We start from the raw sequence: 17476 nt of genomic DNA on the forward strand, positions 1-17476 counted from the left end.
GACAGGTGACACGTACGTAAGTGTCCTTTCTCATCACCTGCATCCATTCATGTCCGTTGTGTATTCCGACGGACTTGAGCAATTCCAGCAGGACAAAGCAACACCTCACACGTCCAGAATAGCTACAGAGTGGCTCCAGGAACACTTTTCTGAGTTTAAACACTTCCGCTGGCCACCAGACTCACCAGACATGGCCTTTATTGAGCATATCTGGGATGCCTTGCAACGTGCTGTTCAGAAGAGATCTCCACCCCCTCGTACTCTTACGGGTTTATGGACAGCCCTGCAGGATTCATGGTGTCAACTCCCTCCAGCACTACTTCAGATATTAGTCGAGTTCGTGCCCGTCATGCTGCCGCACTTCTGCGTGCTCGCAGGGGCCCTGCACGATGTTAGGCAGATGAACTAGTTTCTTTTGCTCTTCAGTGTGTAACAGGTATGAACAAGTGCAACACGCGCTTTGGACGAGTTATCGAAAAAGTCGTCCTGTTGAACAGTGACTTGGTGAACGTCGTGTGTAGTTCTGAACGTCTTGTAATTCTGTGAATCATTAGATTATGTCTTGTTGCAGTGCCCTGAACATAGTTAGCTTTCACGGTATTTCGTTTAATGACCGGCAATAATCAGTTTTGTACTTACATTTCTTAATTACTGTTGAATAAAATTCAATTAACGAATAAAAATCAAGTGACGTCGTACATATTGATACGTTTATTATGTATAATTGTATTTTCTCCCACACTGTCACTTCAATTTTGCACAGTTTGTTGTTTGCTCGTTGAACCCTGTGCCTATATGGACAAGAAGCCTATTAGGACAAGAGCTATGAGACAACTTCAGAAGCCGTAAGGCAAAGAAACCAAAGTCACACAAGCTAATAAAGTCAAAAAACCCACCCTTATAAACTGTAGTGTTGGTAGAACCTGTCATTTCTGCAAGGTAGCTAAGGCATTTTATTAAATCCATCGTCTAGGAATGCGAACATTATAACAATATTTCACTGTCGCCGTTCTTGTTTTTTAATGTTACAAACTATTCAAATAAGGAGTGAATATAGTTTGCTAAGAATTGTTCTAATAAAGAGTGTATTTGGATGACCACGTAAGCCATCATTTGGATAAGACTGAGAATAAATCTGAAAAGAATGAATGGATTGATCGTATGGAAGGGATGGCTGGTAGTCCCCACCTGAGGTGGTTTGTCTTCCGGGTTGCAACTGGGCGACTAGCGTATCGATGATAATGAAATGACGATGAAGACAACACAGTATCGAGTTCCCGGTCAGAGAAAAACTCAGACCCAGTGGGGAATCGAAACTGGGCCCACTGCATGGCAGTCAGATGCGCTGACCACTCGTTTAAGAGGTGGACTAATGAATCAGTATCATGCAGCAATGCCCATTTGCAAGAATATCTAAGTACGAACGTGACAATATCTAAAGAATAACAAGTGCAAAGTTTCATAAAAAGGATGAATGAAATTTGTGACCGGGTTCTCCCACTGTTTGCCCGGAAAATAAATCTTTCAACCCTTTTGAGCGAGCATGTAGAACGTGTGGATGTGGTGAATATTAAGGTGATTACCGCGCACTGAACCTTTCTTGAATCATCCCAACGAATCCTTTCAGTGAAAGTAGAAAATGCCAGTGATAAAATTTTCCTGATGTAGTCACACTATGAGGAGTCTCACAGCAGCTACATCTGCACAAACTTTCCCCCAGAGATACTTCTGAAGATACGTGACAGTCTATTGCCAGACTTTCGCATGTCATATACCAATCACAATTAGATTGACAATCAGTACTACCTAAATTTAGCTCACATCTTCTAATAAAAATAATACACTCATCAAAAAAAGTTAATCACATTTCCAAATTACCTACCAGTTGTGACTACGGACGTTCCTTTTGTGTTTATGTGGTCGCGTACACAATGTGAACCCGTCCGTCGTTGCTACTGCGCCTCATGAGCAGCGGTGCAATCACGGCTTGTAAACAAACGCAGCACACCAGAGCTGATTTCATGTGAATGCACAGTTGGCCGTATGCCTTGTACTCCATCACAATGCCTCGGAACAGGCTCTCCATGGCAGGTCGTATCAAAATCACCTGATTGATGGGAGGAATCATGAGACTAGTTGACGTTGCGAATATTGATCACGTTAATCAAAGTGTAGTCTCCTGACTGGAAAAGTTAGAGGAAACATATTCAATAGCGGATCGACATTGTGAACGCCGTCCGTGCAAAATTACACTAAGACAGGACCGGTATGTAACGATATCTAACCAGAAGCACCCTACTAGCGTCTACTCTGTGTCAAAACTTCGAGAAGCCACAGGGGTTAATGTAGGTACCCAAACTGCGCGCAACAGACTTCATGATGGAAGGTTGTACAGACGAAGACCTCTCAAGGCTCCACCACCCATCCACATCACGGGGGTGTTCGTGTAATACGGGCTAGAGCACATGAACATTGGACACGAGACCAATGGAGGCGATCAGGGGAACGCACTTATCCCTCGATGACTATGGAACGTCAATAACAATCCGATGGGTGAATCGTATTTTGGGCAGGTATCGACTATGGCAGCCGCGCAGCACCACTCGTTCCAATTGAAGTCAACGTGTAGTGAAAACAACATTCTCTGATTCAGGTGTGCCGCAGGGGAGTGTCGTAGGACCGTTGCCATTCACAATATATATACATGACCTTGTGAATAATATCGGAAGTTCACTGAGGCTTTTTGCGCATGTTGCTGTAGTATATCGAGAGGTTGTAACAATGGAAAATTGTACTGAAATGCAGGAGCATCTGCGACGAATTGACGCATGATGCAGGGAATGGCAACTGAATCTCAATGTAGACCAGTGTAATGTGCTGTGAATACATAGAAAGAAAGATCCTTTATCATTTAGCTACAATTAGCAGGTCAGCAACTGGAAGCAGTTAATTCCATAAATTATCTGGGATTAGGCATTAGGAGTGATTTAAAATGGAATGACCATATAAAATTAATCATCGGTAAAGCAGATGCCAGACTGAGATTCATTGGAAGAATCCTAAGGAAATGCAGTCCGAAAACAAAGGAAATAGGTTACAGTACACTTGTTCGCCCACTGCTTGAATACTGCTTACCGGACTGGGATGCGTACCATATAGGGTTCATAGAAGAGATAGAAAAGATCCAACGGAGAGCAGCGCGCTTAGTTACGGGATCATTTAGTAATCGCGAAAGCGTTACGGAGATGATAGATAATCTCCAGTGGAAGACTCTGCAAGAGACGCTCAGTAGCTCGGTACGGGCTTTTGTTGAAGTTTCGAGAACATACCTTCACCGAGGAGTCAAGCAGTATATTGCTCCCTCCTACGTAGAGACCATGAGGATAAAATCAGAGAGATTAGAGCCCACACAGAGGCATACCGACAATCTTTCTTTTTATGAACAATACGAGACTGGAATTGAAGTGAGAACCGATAGAGGTACTCAAGGTACCGTCCGCCACACACCGTCAGGTGGCTTGCGGAGTATGGATGTAGATGTAGATGTAGACGTAGACCCATAGTCAGTGGTTCTGTAGAGATTGTAAGGGAAGCCTTCACTCTACGGGATGATAACTCCCGACCTCATCTTCCTCGCAGTGTGTGTCAGTATCATTTGATACGGCGTGGGATCAGAGGAATGGATTTACCAGCATCCTCACTGGATATGAACTGCATACAGCATGCATGGAGTTTGCTCAAAAGAGCGATTTCTAGTCGTCAACATCCTCCAATAACGATTGAAACTCTCACGAATGCTGCCATTGAGGAGTAGGACGATATGTCTCAAGAGGCCGACAATAAGTTGGTACTGAGCATACTGAGCATGCTCTGTCGCATTCAAGAGTGCCTGAGGGTTTTTCGAGGACCTACATATCACTGAGCAGTGCAATGATCAGTCTATTTAATGTTTTTTGATGTTGTGGGACATTGCAACTTTCTTTGATTTTTTGAAAATATAATGTTCCTTTTTCATTTCATAATCGGTTCAAAGAGAACATATAGCATAGTTTTCTTATGCGTAATATTATGTATTATCAAAACATACAGTATAAGACCTAAAAGATAGGAGGACCAATTACATGTTCAACTCTTTTTGATGGGTGAAATTAACAGCTGTAATGAATAACGTCAGTGATCGATACATAAAGCCATGTAACTCTAGATTTATCACCTTTCCTGGTGTAGGCCTTAGATGATTTTTCTGCCGTACAGTTGTGTGTGATTAGCCAAGCTGGACAGACTAGGTCAGTGACCTAATCTTAGACTGCCCCATCACGACTAAGGGTTGCCTGTTTGTAGGACTGTGTAAGCCATCACGACCGCGAGGAAGCAGGTACCGAACACCCGATCTCGCTATTGTTAGGTCTGCTGACGGCCAGGCACCTTCCTGCCGATTTCGCATAATGGTTTGCTCACTCCGCGACTTTGGTCAAAATCTACAGTCATAGTAACGCTGCCCGTGGCGTGACGAACGCTTGCATTCGGTATAAAGACGCAATTTTTAAGAGCGGTGGTGTCTGGGCACGACAAATTAAAAAAAAAAAAAGTTTTTCGTTGAGGAGTCGCTTTCCAGAAGCGCTATGAATGGGGCAGTCAGAGACAGACAAACATCTAGCCATGCTGTGAGAAATAACTGGCCTGCCGTGTGGACAGAATTTCTTGTCTCCTTAGAACGCCTCTCTGGCGCCACCTTGTGCGAAGTGGATGACACCTGGACTACAAAGTTGTACGAGTCCTCCTAATTTGTAGAGTGAGAGAAACTAAGACGACAGTTTTTAAGGTGTGCATACGTACAGAAAACCAAACTGGCTGAAACCTCGAACAAGTTGGAGAGTGTGAGATAAATTCAGAATTATTCAGGATCCCCAAGCCCAGGTGTGTAACGATTGGTTGACGTCATTAAAGTTTAGCATGGACGGCAGATTGTTGACTTGGTAACAAAAACACAATTGGCCAGTACTTTTTCAGAGCTATTGCCATTGGCGTCCTAGAATTGAGCAGATTTGAAGAAGAGAACGAACTCAGATGTCGATAGGGACAGGAAGGACACTTCACATCGGCTCTCGGTACAGGACAGACTCCAGTGCGTAGCTTGGGAGAGACCACACTGTTGGTTCTCGATAGACGAAAGACTTCGCTTCGGTTCTCGTACTTCAGTTGACGTGTCACACAGCATGCGGCAGAGCACGGCGGATGCTTTGCTTCACACATCAGAAAGCTCTGGTGGGAGACTGCAGCATTGGCAAACAAGGTGGTTGAGAGTACGCGCGGTTATCTGCACGGTGTTAGATCTAGGCACATTTCAGAATCAAATAATTTCAGAAGCATCTGGAGGTTGGTGACAAATCAGTTTGAAATGTGAGTTTCATATGAAATTCTTTCTGGCGGGCCCAGGAAGTCATCGTGGAATTAACTATACATAAATCGTGTGTATATCCAAGTTTTGTTCCATCCACCTGAATTACCCAGTCTTTACCGAGATATTCACGTGTTAAATTTATAGGACCCATGTCGACAGTGAACAGTTTCCTCATTCTCTGCTTTGCTTCTGACGGAACTGGTAAACTGGTATGGTAATCATTTCATACTCATATACGTCAGGAGAGAATCTTCTAATAAACAGGAATAAATGTAGGCCAATGTTTCATGTCGTACTTACATGATGTCTTGTGTGAATTAAGGCACTCAGGCTTCATGTTTTCTAGAGCCATTCCTGTCTCATTAACTAGCAATGTTGTGAAAACTTTATCATTAAATGCAGGTCAGTCCATGGCGAGAGATCTAACTATAGGCCACGACAACCGATGCTGATCATTCTGACACCCACAGGGGCATATCGAAGGTTCGGCCATAACCTCAAACTGGCCACTCTCTTCCAACTTTGTCGACAGAATCTAAATCTGGAAAATGTTGGCATCATACGAGTTGTGTATTTTTCATAGATCCAAAGAGATGAAAGTCTGATTATTGCAGGACAGTCCAGCCATCTTTGGCAAGGAGTTTTATGGTCACAAACTGTTGTTTTACTGTGTTGCAAGCAGAATTTTGTCTTCTTCTCTATCCTAAATCTGGAAATTTGAGCATGCACCCCAACTAGTGTCGTTTTGTAACTGTCAAAATTGACAGTAGCTCTAAGCACAAAGACATTAAAAACAATCATACCTCGTCTGTCCCAGAAGACGAGGAGACGGAGCACATCACGTTGCATGCTGATGGTTGCGTTGGACTTCTCTGTTGAATTCGCATGTCGTCACTTCGGCTTGTAGTGGTAAGGCCATGTTTCATCTCTGGTGATGATGGTGTTAAGAAGAACAGTCTCCTTCAACCTCTTATTGGTCCAGCAGGTCCCTACAAACTTCTTTCCCATGAAGTTTTTGGTCTTGTATAAGACTTGTAGAAACTTTCTACGTATATTGAGGCATTGTAGCTAGCGGCGCGCGGTTTACCCAGACGATATTCACTCAACACTTGAGAATAAAAGCGCTTAGCAATTTCCAACAAACTGTGTAAGTAGGCTGTTTAGGTTTTTATGTTGGTCCACGTAGCGCTCTATATGAAAATCACTGACTGTGCTGTGTGAAGTCTGTGGCTGGTTTGCATTGTTGGAATATTTGCTATTGTAGTGCTGGGCAGTTGGATGTGAACAGCGCGTAGCGTTGCGCAGTTGGAGGTGAGCCGCCAGCAGTGGTGGATGTGGGGAGAGAGATGGCAGAATTTTGAGAGCAGACGATCGGGACGTGTGTCCATCAGAAAGAGTAAATTTGTAATGCTGGATATCATGAACTGATATATATATATAATGATGCCTTTTGAACATTATTAAGGTAAATACATTGTTTGTTCTCTATCAAAATCTTTCATTTGCTAACTATGCCTATCAGTAGTTAAGTGCCTTCAGTAGTTAGAATCTTTTATTTAGCTGGCAGCATTGGCGCTTGCTGTACTGCAGTAGTTCGAGTAACGAAGATTTTTTTGAGGTAAGTAATTCATGAAAGGTATAGGTTATTGTTAGTCAGGGCCATTATTGAAAGTCAGATTGCGTTGCGCTAAAAATATTGTGTGTCAGTTTAGTGTTGATCAGAATAAGTAAACAGCGAAATGTCTGAGTACGTTTAGTTCTGCTCAGCTGTTTGAAAATCAGATAACGTAAGGGGTTTACCAGCACAGTAATTCATTAATTTTTCTAGGGGGACGTTTCAACTGTACCCATGATTTCAAAACTTTTCGAAACTTTTTCTCCTTGACAGCCTCCTTAATAAGGTAAAGAAAGAAAAAAAGTGTTTCGGCTAACACGTTTTCCCTGTTCGTTACGTAAAACTACAGCATCAGACATGAAGTTTTAATTTATTACTTCTTTACTATCAACTCATTTCACGACATATTTTTGCATATAACACTGAATGTACCTGCAAAATTATATCCACTGTACGAGACATAGTTCAGACCACATGAGGTCGTTAACACTGAGATGCTTCATAATGTAGTTTTTCTAAATGCGGAGTCCAAATTGCCCAGATTACAGTCATCCAGTGTTTGATAATGAGAGCAGTTAGTGACATTCAGTAAACTGATTTGTAAAGTAACCAAACGCTGGAAGCTGCTTTATGCATGGGTTGAAAGGCGGACAGGAGGGGAGAGTTACTGGTCTTGTCTGAGTCACTACAGGCGACAATTAGCTGTGAATACAATTCTTCGGTCGATATCCGCCGATCAGAACGGATGGGTTGATCGAGATGTTGTTCATTATGAGAGATGGCACGTGACCATGATCGATTGGGGCGTGTGTCATGCACGTTCTTTTCACCTCTACTGAAACGCAGAACCTATCGTCTCACATTACTAACTTCTACTCTATCGTCTCCATATAATCCTAGCAAGCATCGATAGATTTCAATTGGTGCTGTTAATTCAGAAGTGAGAACGTCAGAAGTTGGGACGTCCACAGGATGGGAAAAATAAAAGTGGCCCAGAAAATACTAGGGCTTATTCTCTTTTCGACCTCCGATCAGTCGTAAAATTAAAACCACACTGAAACTCGTTTAAGCTCTAAGCAGGTGTGTCGGTCAGTGTCTCTAGTATGGCCGACCATCGCATCACGTTGCACTTTTCAGTTCCAGTGCACAATGAGCACGCAACGGAGTCTAGACAGTAGTGTCTCCCGCCAAACGTGAAATGCTCATGAGGGGTTTCAACTGATTTCGTGGAACCCCGCAAAACGTACTTCTCATGCTTTTCATTCTTCACGACAATTCTCGGCTGGACACTGCAGACACTACTGCGGCGTTTTCGGTGGGAAGTGTTTGATTACTCACCATAGAGCCTGGAGTTGGCTCCCTCTGATTTTCATCTCTTCGCTCACACGAACAGCTGGCTATGAGGACAGCATTTTGGCACAAATGGCGATATGAAAACCGGTAGGGAATTGGCGGAAATCAAGGCGAAAATGACGAGGGCATTGAAGACTTGGTACCACACTATGACATATATCTAAGTCGGAGTGGCGACCGTGTTTAGAAGTAGCTGAAAGGTGTAGCTAAATTGTACAGGGCGGCAGCGAGCCAAGGAATATTTTAGCGAATTGGTTTAAAAAATTTCTTTCAGAGACCCAGTCAAATCTTTACAAGTTTTCTCCCAGAGCAACTTCGGCTACGTCTATGTGACACAAGTTGCTTGCCTGGAAGAATCGAGACAGTTCAGTCCGTTTAAAGCTCCTGACAAGAGACGCCTTGAGCCCTCTGCTGAACCCGGTAGCGAATTCACGCCATCGGTTTCTGCCAATCGCGTGCGTGGGATACAGGTCACCTGTGTGGACGCTGTAGGATTCTGCAGCACAGAACACAGTTGTCTCTCTCTCTTGTGATCCAGATTTTGAGCAGAACAGGCGTCTTTCTTGGGAGGCAGGGTCTCTGGCTCTGCGCCCTGTTGATCGTCCTCCAACACAACATGAACCGCCTTCCCTTCCGTTGTCCACTTGTTTAGTTGTTCGGCCTCCTAGGCTAGCCTCAACTGACTAACTTCCTCCCTAGCCGTGTCCCCTGTATACCGTACATTGAAATATATTCCCTTTATTTTACCTAATTTTCTGTTTTGTCATGTAACTCCAGCCCGGGATGCCCACTCATTAGTTCTGACCACTCTACCTCCTATACATTGTCGTCGTAAGCCGGATGCAAAAATCTTCTCCTCTCCCCTGCACACGTACAGAAAGTCAGAAATAAAACATTTTTTTACTTTCACTGTAGTTTCCATTTGTGAGCGATCGGAGGTTAAAAGAAAAAGTAGCTCTCACATCTCGTGTACCTTAAGACAGGCAACCTCTCTTACCTGGAGCGGATGATGATTTGCCTGTCTTAAGTTACTTTAAGTTTTTCTTGAGCCAGTTTTATTTTGCCCGTTCTGGCACCAAGATGTCAGACGCCGTATTGGAAAGCTCTTCTGCTAATGCTATCTGTCACACTACAATAAAATCAATAGCACATTAACGGGAAGATTCAAAATTTAGTACTACACATACTCTGCTTCCGATGCTCAAAGTCAACAAAAACAAAATAAAAACAAAATGGAAATATTAGTTTCGGAACAACCATCATATTTTAATTGTCTTAACCATAGACCGAGAAAATAATTTGGTTTTACTATTGTTCGTACTTTCTTATTTCTTTAACTGTAACTAAAATCTGTACTAATAAGTCTTCTCTACTGTCTACCATAAGATGTACGAGTATGTCGTTATTTCAGTTTCTTGCCAGATAATTGAACAATGGTACTAGTTACTACCCACACTGAGATGGTCTAGATACATAAAAATAAATAAATTAGCTACTACCATCTCTCCTTTTCTCCCATATCCCTGGGCAAATGTAAATAAACAATGCTGCAGTCTTCAGCCTGAAGCCTGGTTTGACGAAGCTCTCTAGAAATTGATATCTGTGCGGGTGTCGTCATCCCATCCGCATTGAACCTGCTTGCTGTGTTCAAGCCTTGCTTTCCCTCTGCAATTTTAACACCCTACACTCCCCCGCCCCCACCCCCTCCCCCAGCCATTATTCTTCAGCGTTCTTTCCTTCCACAAGGGTTTCACTTCCATATAACGCCACTCTCCAGACAAATACTTTCAGAAAATATTCCATAACATATAAATTTACAGAGGATTTCAATTAATAATCAGAAAACCTTCTCCATTTTAAATCCGCTTTACTTCTGCCTTTACCAGTTATTTTGCTGCAGTAGTACCAAACTTGTCTTTTTCCTCTTGGGTCGCATTACTCAAAACAATCCCCTCAGCATCACTATGCTTATTCCGACAACACACGAGTACCCATGTTTTACTGTTGTTGATAGTCATTTTAGAACTTTTATTCCAGATGCTGTTCTATCTGTTCTATTCAACTGATCCTTCAGAATTTCCGTCAACATTATCAAAGTGTCTTAATTACATAAGGAAAAAGTCAGTTAAAAGAACAGAAAACAATGAAGATAATTCAGCTGTTGATTTGATCCAGATTTAATTTCAAAATTTCTGTAGCGGCCTCTGTTTTCATGTAACAATGATTTTCGTAAATTCTTACGATAACTATGTATTAAATACATCTCACAAAGTGACTCTCGCAACAAGTCTTCCAATATATATATATATATATATATATATATATATATATATATATATATATATATATATATATATATATATATATATACTCCTGGAAATTGAAATAAGAACACCGTGAATTCATTGTCCCAGGAAGGGGAAACTTTATTGACACATTCCTGGGGTCAGATACATCACATGATCACACTGACAGAACCACAGGCACATAGACACAGGCAACAGAGCATGCACAATGTCGGCACTAGTACAGTGTATATCCACCTTTCGCAGCAATGCAGGCTGCTATTCTCCCATGGCGACGATCGTAGAGATGCTGGATGTAGTCCTGTGGAACGGCTTGCCATGCCATTTCCACCTGGCGCCTTAGTTGGACCAGCGTTCGTGCTGGACGTGCAGACTGCGTGAGACGACGCTTCATCCAGTCCCAAACATGCTCAATGGGGACAGATCCGGAGATCTTGCTGGCCAGGGTAGTTGACTTACACCTTCTAGAGCACGTTGGGTGGCACGGGATACATGCAGACGTGCATTGTCCTGTTGGAACAGCAAGTTCCCTTGCCGGTCTAGGAATGGTAGAACGATGGGTTCGATGACGGTTTGGATGTACCGTGCACTATTCAGTGTCCCCTCGACGATCACCAGTGGTGTACGGCCAGTGTAGGAGATCGCTCCCCACACCATGATGCCGGGTGTTGGCCCTGTGTGCCTCGGTCGTATGCAGTCCTGATTGTGGCGCTCACCTGCACGGCGCCAAACACGCATACGACCATCATTGGCACCAAGGCAGAAGCGACTCTCATCGCTGAAGACGACACGTCTCCATTCGTCCCTCCATTCACGCCTGTCGCGACACCACTGGAGGCGGGCTGCACGATGTTGGGGCGTGAGCGGAAGACGGCCTAACAGTGTGCGGGACCGTAGCCCAGCTTCATGGAGACGGTTGCGAATGGTCCTCGCAGATACCCCAGGAGCAACAGTGTCCCTAATTTGCTGGGAAGTGGCGGTGCGGTCCCCTACGGCACTGCGTAGGATCCTACGGTCTTGGCGTGCATCCGTGCGTCGCTGCGGTCCGGTCCCAGGTCGACGGGCACGTGCACCTTCCGCCGACCACTGGCGACAACATCGATGTACTGTGGAGACCTCACGCCCCACGTGTTGAGCAATTCGGCGGTACGTCCACTCGGCCTCCCGCATGCCCACAATACGCCCTCGCTCAAAGTCCGTCAACTGCACATACGGTTCACGTCCACGCTCTCTCGGCATGCTACTGGCTGACACTGACGGTGGCGGTGCACAAATGCTGCGCAGCTAGCGCCATTCGACGGCCAACACCGCGGTTCCTGGTGTGTCCGCTGTGCCGTGCGTGTGATCATTGCTTGTACAGCCCTCTCGCAGTGTCCGGAGCTAGTATGGTGGGTCTGACACACCGGTGTCAATGTGTTCTTTTTTCCATTTCCAGGAGTGTATATATATATACATATATATATATACACATAAAGGATGAGCCAGTACGCACATGAATCAAAGAAATGAGTATAATTCGAAAGAAACGTGAAGCATCTTATCTAAATTATTTCCTTAACGATTAAACTGGAACATTTTGCCTCCAGAGCATCGCTTCGTAAGCCTAAGCAGTAGTCGGTCAACAATTCGATACGCTATTTGCCTTTAGAACGCTTTTACATTTGAAAAATGTAGAGAAATATCTTGCATCAATGATTCTCCGTGACAAGGGGCTATCCGGAAGGAAGTCACATTCTAAGGAGACACTGATATGGGCAATTCTCCGGTGTGACATACAGGCCTTATAACAGGTGACAAAGTAGAGTATTACACACTGTCCTTTTTTTGAAGTGATCCCATATATTTTCATCAGACAAAAATAGCTGTGCATTGGTTCACGCTAAACATGGGAACAACAATGAACACATAACGCAGTATTTTTAACCAGCCTCAGGAGTGTAACACAAGGCAAGAAGCATATGTGGGGTGCTCAAGTACTATCGTGGTCTACAGACTTTATAGCGTTTGTAGCACTTCTTTACAGGTGGGTTAGAGTCTCGTGTTTTGCGGTTTCAGAATTAACCCTGCGCATATACAGTAAAAAGAATTTCGGCTATTTGCCGAAGGAGGAGAAATTTGTTCTTCTGAATGAACACAAAAAGCCAACCTCAAATTTCCATGAACTCAGAACAACGAGCAGTCACTTCCAACAAGTGCTGCCAAACCAAGTACATTTCGTAGAAGGAGATTTTTTTACGAACTTATGGTTATGTTTCCTTGTACATATTTCGAATACTTTTCAACGCTTAAATCTGCAGAATATTCAAGTTTATATACAGAGGAACAACCAATATGCAGTATTTCAAGGATTTCGAGAGATAAAGGACAGAATGTCACAAGAAAACTGAGCCCCATACCCAAAAACTGATTTAGTTTCAGAATTCTGCGCTCACGATTCAGCGAATAATGCTCGTCGCTCTCTTGGGGAACGTTCTCCTCTTGGCCGTGTTTCCCATAAGCATCAGGTAGTGCGACAATGAATGGTGGTAGTGGTGGTGGTTAGTGTTTAACGTCCCGTCGACAACGAGGTCATTAGAGACGGAGCGCAAGCTCGGGTTAGGGAAGGATTGGGAAGGAAATCGGCCGTGCCCTTTCAAAGGAACCATCTCGGCATTCTCCTGAAACGATTTAGGGAAATCACGGAAAACCTAAATCAGGATGGCCGGAGACGGGATTGAACCGTCGTCCTCCCGAATCCGAGTCGAGTGTGCTAACCACTGCGCCACCTCGCTCGGTGCGACAATGAATAAAGAAGTCCCCAGTGAGGGAGTAGGGAGGATGTGTCAGTGTTGACCTGGCATATTTGCTGTTAGGAGGACGTACTTGATTTTCCATGCACTACTCGGAGGACGCATCGGACTCTCCGTGGGGTCTGTGATGACTTGTGCTGTTGGAAGGATCTACCTGGCTCTTAATAGTGTCAGTGTTTACATGGTAGATTTGCTGTTGGTAGGACCTACCTGGCTCTTCATGGGGTCTCTCTTGACTTGATTAATGTGCCGTTGGCAGGACCTACCTGGCTCTTCACGGGGTCTTTGCTGACTTGGTGCGTGTACCGCCGGGAGGACCTACCTGGCTCTTCATGGGGTCCGTGTTGACCTGGCACATGTACTGGCCGCGGTCCTCGCGCTTCACGCCACGCAGGTTGAGGGTCCACGTGTTGAAGTCGTTGTGCGTGACGGAAAGCCGCTGGTTGTTGGTGATGACGTGCTCGTGGATGGCCAGGATGGCCTTGGTGTCGGCCTTGATCCACGCCACCTGCAACAGGTACCACACCGCGGCTACCGTAGTCGAGCGCCACACTCGTCCGCCCTGTCAACGGACTGGACCAGCGACGTCTGCTCTGCGACCGCCGCCCACCAACCTGCAACCTGGGACTGCTGCTGCTGTCAGCAAGAGTTCCGAGGGACACAGGACTAGCCTAAACACTCTATGATACCATGCACATGTGACAGTCAGTATCTGTCTTGTCTGAAGGTATAAGCCAATTAGCAATAACTTCACAGCAGATTCAAGCTCAAGTTTCACGTCAACGTTTGTACGTTTTCAATACAAAATAACTCTGAACACAAAAATATTTTAATTTTTTCGCATACAGCCGAGGCAGTGTACGCTAATAAGCTCAATACTAAATTCGACAGAGCGTCGTTTTGTGCAGACTCGCGGAAGTGTTTGGAGTAGCCGCCATATTGACGACGGCCAATCAGAGCTGTGTGCAATGCGTGTGGTTGCGACTTCCAAAGATTTTTTTCTCTTATATTACAAACCAAAAAGGCCGAGATTGCATTGCACGTGGATGCAGTAATCGATGCAAACCTGGAAGTGCCTTCAAGATACGAACGCTCTATATCCGGAATTTCTGGAGAAAGGTGTGCACGTTCCACACAAGGGAGACTGGACACCATTGAATTATGGCGTCTTTTGAAACGATCATTTTGTAAAAGACAGCTGCATGCAACTTCCAGGAATTGATAAACAGATCGTGAAAGACGACGATTTACCGAATTTATTAAGTTTGTAGCCCATTTACACACGAAAATCAGTAAGGTAAGCCACTTATATTTGCTGATGAATAGCATTATGTAAGTAATCATGTAATGAAATGAAACGAGAAATAAATATACAAAAAAGACGTGCTGCAAATAAAGGTACTGATGTGCAAAATTATAACAGAACTTTAAATTGTTAAGTGGTTCACTGTGACATGAAAACGTTTCGTTCTTTGCTTGATTTAACATCTAGAATGAAGGACCAAGTAAATTTGTGCATTTTTGTTGTCTAATGTCTAACGCTTTCAATAGATCTGCTATTTTTCCCCTTATGTGTTGAGAGGAAATTGATTCAAATGTAATTAGATGGATAGTAAGAGAAATAACTTTTAAACGATTTATTGCCTAAATTTTACTAACCATCTGATGAGATAGTATAAAAATCTTCTCACGTCATTGCTTTCCTTTGTGTCTGTATGCTGTCGTGTCATTCAGCTTATTGGATGTGGAGATCTCTCCCTTTTACAGATAACTGTGATGTAATGGGACAGACCTAGGCTGTAGGGAGTATTCCACCAGTTTAGGTCATTTGTGTAATTTTTGTTTCTTAATTGTGGAGAGGGCGGCGTCGACATGTTGAAAAACTAAAATTACTTTACGTTGCAGCGAGGCGTGTTGTATCTGGCGCCACATGCTCTACGCTATGTTTCCTGTTTGTACAGGATAACGCAGTGCCTTGTCTAGCCTGTCTGGTCGCACCCCAGAAAAATGCTACCTGTCAATGACAAACTAATTTCAGTCGACGTATAGTTAACGATTTGTGTTCCTAGAGTATTGTCGACATATGGGACATCTGTGCTATGAGAAAGTCCACAATTACTTAATACACTGCTAACCATTAAAATTGGTACACCAAGAAGAATTGCAGATGATAAACGGGTATACATTGGACAAATATATTGTACAAGAACTAACGTGTGATTACATTTTCAAGCAATCTGGGTGCATAGATCCTGAGAAATCAGTAACCACAACAATCACCTCGGGCTGTAATAACAGCCTTGATAAGCCTGGGCATTGAGTCAAACAGAGCTTGGATGCTGTTTACAGGTACAGCTGTCCATTCAGCTTCAACACGATACCACAGTTCATCAAGAGTAGTGACTGGCGTGTTGTGACGAGACAATTGCTCGGCCACTATTGATCAGACGTTTTCAGTTGGTGAGAGATCTGGAGAATGTGCTGGCCAGGGCAGCAGTCGAACATTTTCTGTATCCAGAAAGTCCCGTACAGGACCTGCAACATGCGGTCATGCATTATCCTGCTGAAATGTAGGGTTTCGCAGGGATCGAATGAAGCGTAGAGCCACGGGTCGTAACACATATGAAATGTAACGTCCACTGTTCAAAGCGCCGTCAATGCGAAAACGAGGTGACCGAGACGTGTAACCAATGGCACCCCATACCATCAAGCTGGGCGATACGCCAGTATGATGGTGACGAATACGCGCTTCCAATGAGCGTTCACCGCGATGTCGCCAATCACGGATGCGACCATCATGATGCTGTAAACAGAACCTGCATTCGTCCTAAAAAATTACGTTTTGCCTTTCTTGCAACCAGGTTCGTCGTTGAGTACACCAGCGCAGGCGCTCTTGTCTGTGATGCAGCGTCGAGGGTAACAGCAGCCATGGTCTCCGAGCTGATAGCCCATGCTGCTGCAAACGTCGTCGAACTGTTCGTGCAGATGGTTGTTGTCTTGCAAACGTCCCCGTCTGTTGACTCAGGAATCGAGACGTTGCTGCACGATCCGTTACAGCCATGCGAATAAGATGGCTGTCATCTCGACTGCTAGTGATACGAGGCCGTTGGGATCCAGCACGGCGTTCCGTATTACCCTCCTGAACCCACTGATTCCATATTCTGCTAACAGTCATTGGACCTCGACCAACGCGAGCATCAATGCCGCGATACGATAAATCGCACTAGCGACAGGCTACAATCCGACCTTTATCAAAGTCGGAAACGTGATGGTACGAATTTCTCCTCCTTACACGAGGCATCACACAACGTTTCACCAGGCAACGCCGGTCAACTGCTGCTTGTGTATGAGAAATCGGTTGGAAACTTCCCTCATGTCAGCAAGTTGTAGGTGTCGCCACCGGAGCCAACCTTGTGTGAATGCTTTGAAAAGCTAATCATTTGCATATCACACCTTCTTCTTCCTGTCGGTTAAATTTCGCGCCTGTAGCACGTCATCTTCGTGGTATAGCAATTTTAATGGCAAGTACTGTATTTTGTATTTGATGAAATTTAGTGTACAATAAAAAATTGTTTTCATCACAGTGCAGTATCGCTACCTAAAACTACCTGTAAAACGAAAATACCTGCCGTATCTGGTAATTTCGTTTTTTATGGGCAACTGTTCTATCGATTAACATATAGGATGATTTTTTCCACCGTGTACAAACTCTAGTGATTGATGAGTGGACACAACAAAAAAGATCTACTGAACTTATGTCCGGAAATGCATGGTTTCCACGCTAGAGACCATTTATTCAGTAATACTTTGGTGCAGAGACTGCGGTCTAATACGCTTTGTACCACGCAGCCACAGTTACAATATGCGTGGTTTCCTCCTAGAGGACGGTACTGTTCCTCATACGACATGTCCTAGCGCCTTCTCCTGCCACAGTAATTGGTAATCTTGCGTCCGATTCACTTCTCCTGCTGACTCACTTTGTAGTGGATGCGATACAGCATTGCACACAATT

The 17476-nt window shown here is 44.2% G+C and overlaps 1 protein-coding gene across 1 annotated transcript in view; it reads right to left on the reverse strand.

Annotated features, from left to right (window-relative positions):
* The window catches only part of LOC124616631 (lachesin-like), a 159133-nt gene that overhangs the window by 132072 nt on the left and 9585 nt on the right, over positions 1-17476 (reverse strand). Inside the window, exon 2 of the mRNA XM_047144957.1 lies at positions 13787-13972. Coding sequence (XP_047000913.1) covers positions 13787-13972 — 186 coding nt within the window. The remainder of the gene's footprint in view (positions 1-13786; positions 13973-17476) is intronic.

Source organism: Schistocerca americana, chromosome 5, assembly GCF_021461395.2.
Source record: "Schistocerca americana isolate TAMUIC-IGC-003095 chromosome 5, iqSchAmer2.1, whole genome shotgun sequence".
Lineage (NCBI taxonomy): Eukaryota > Metazoa > Arthropoda > Insecta > Orthoptera > Acrididae > Schistocerca > Schistocerca americana.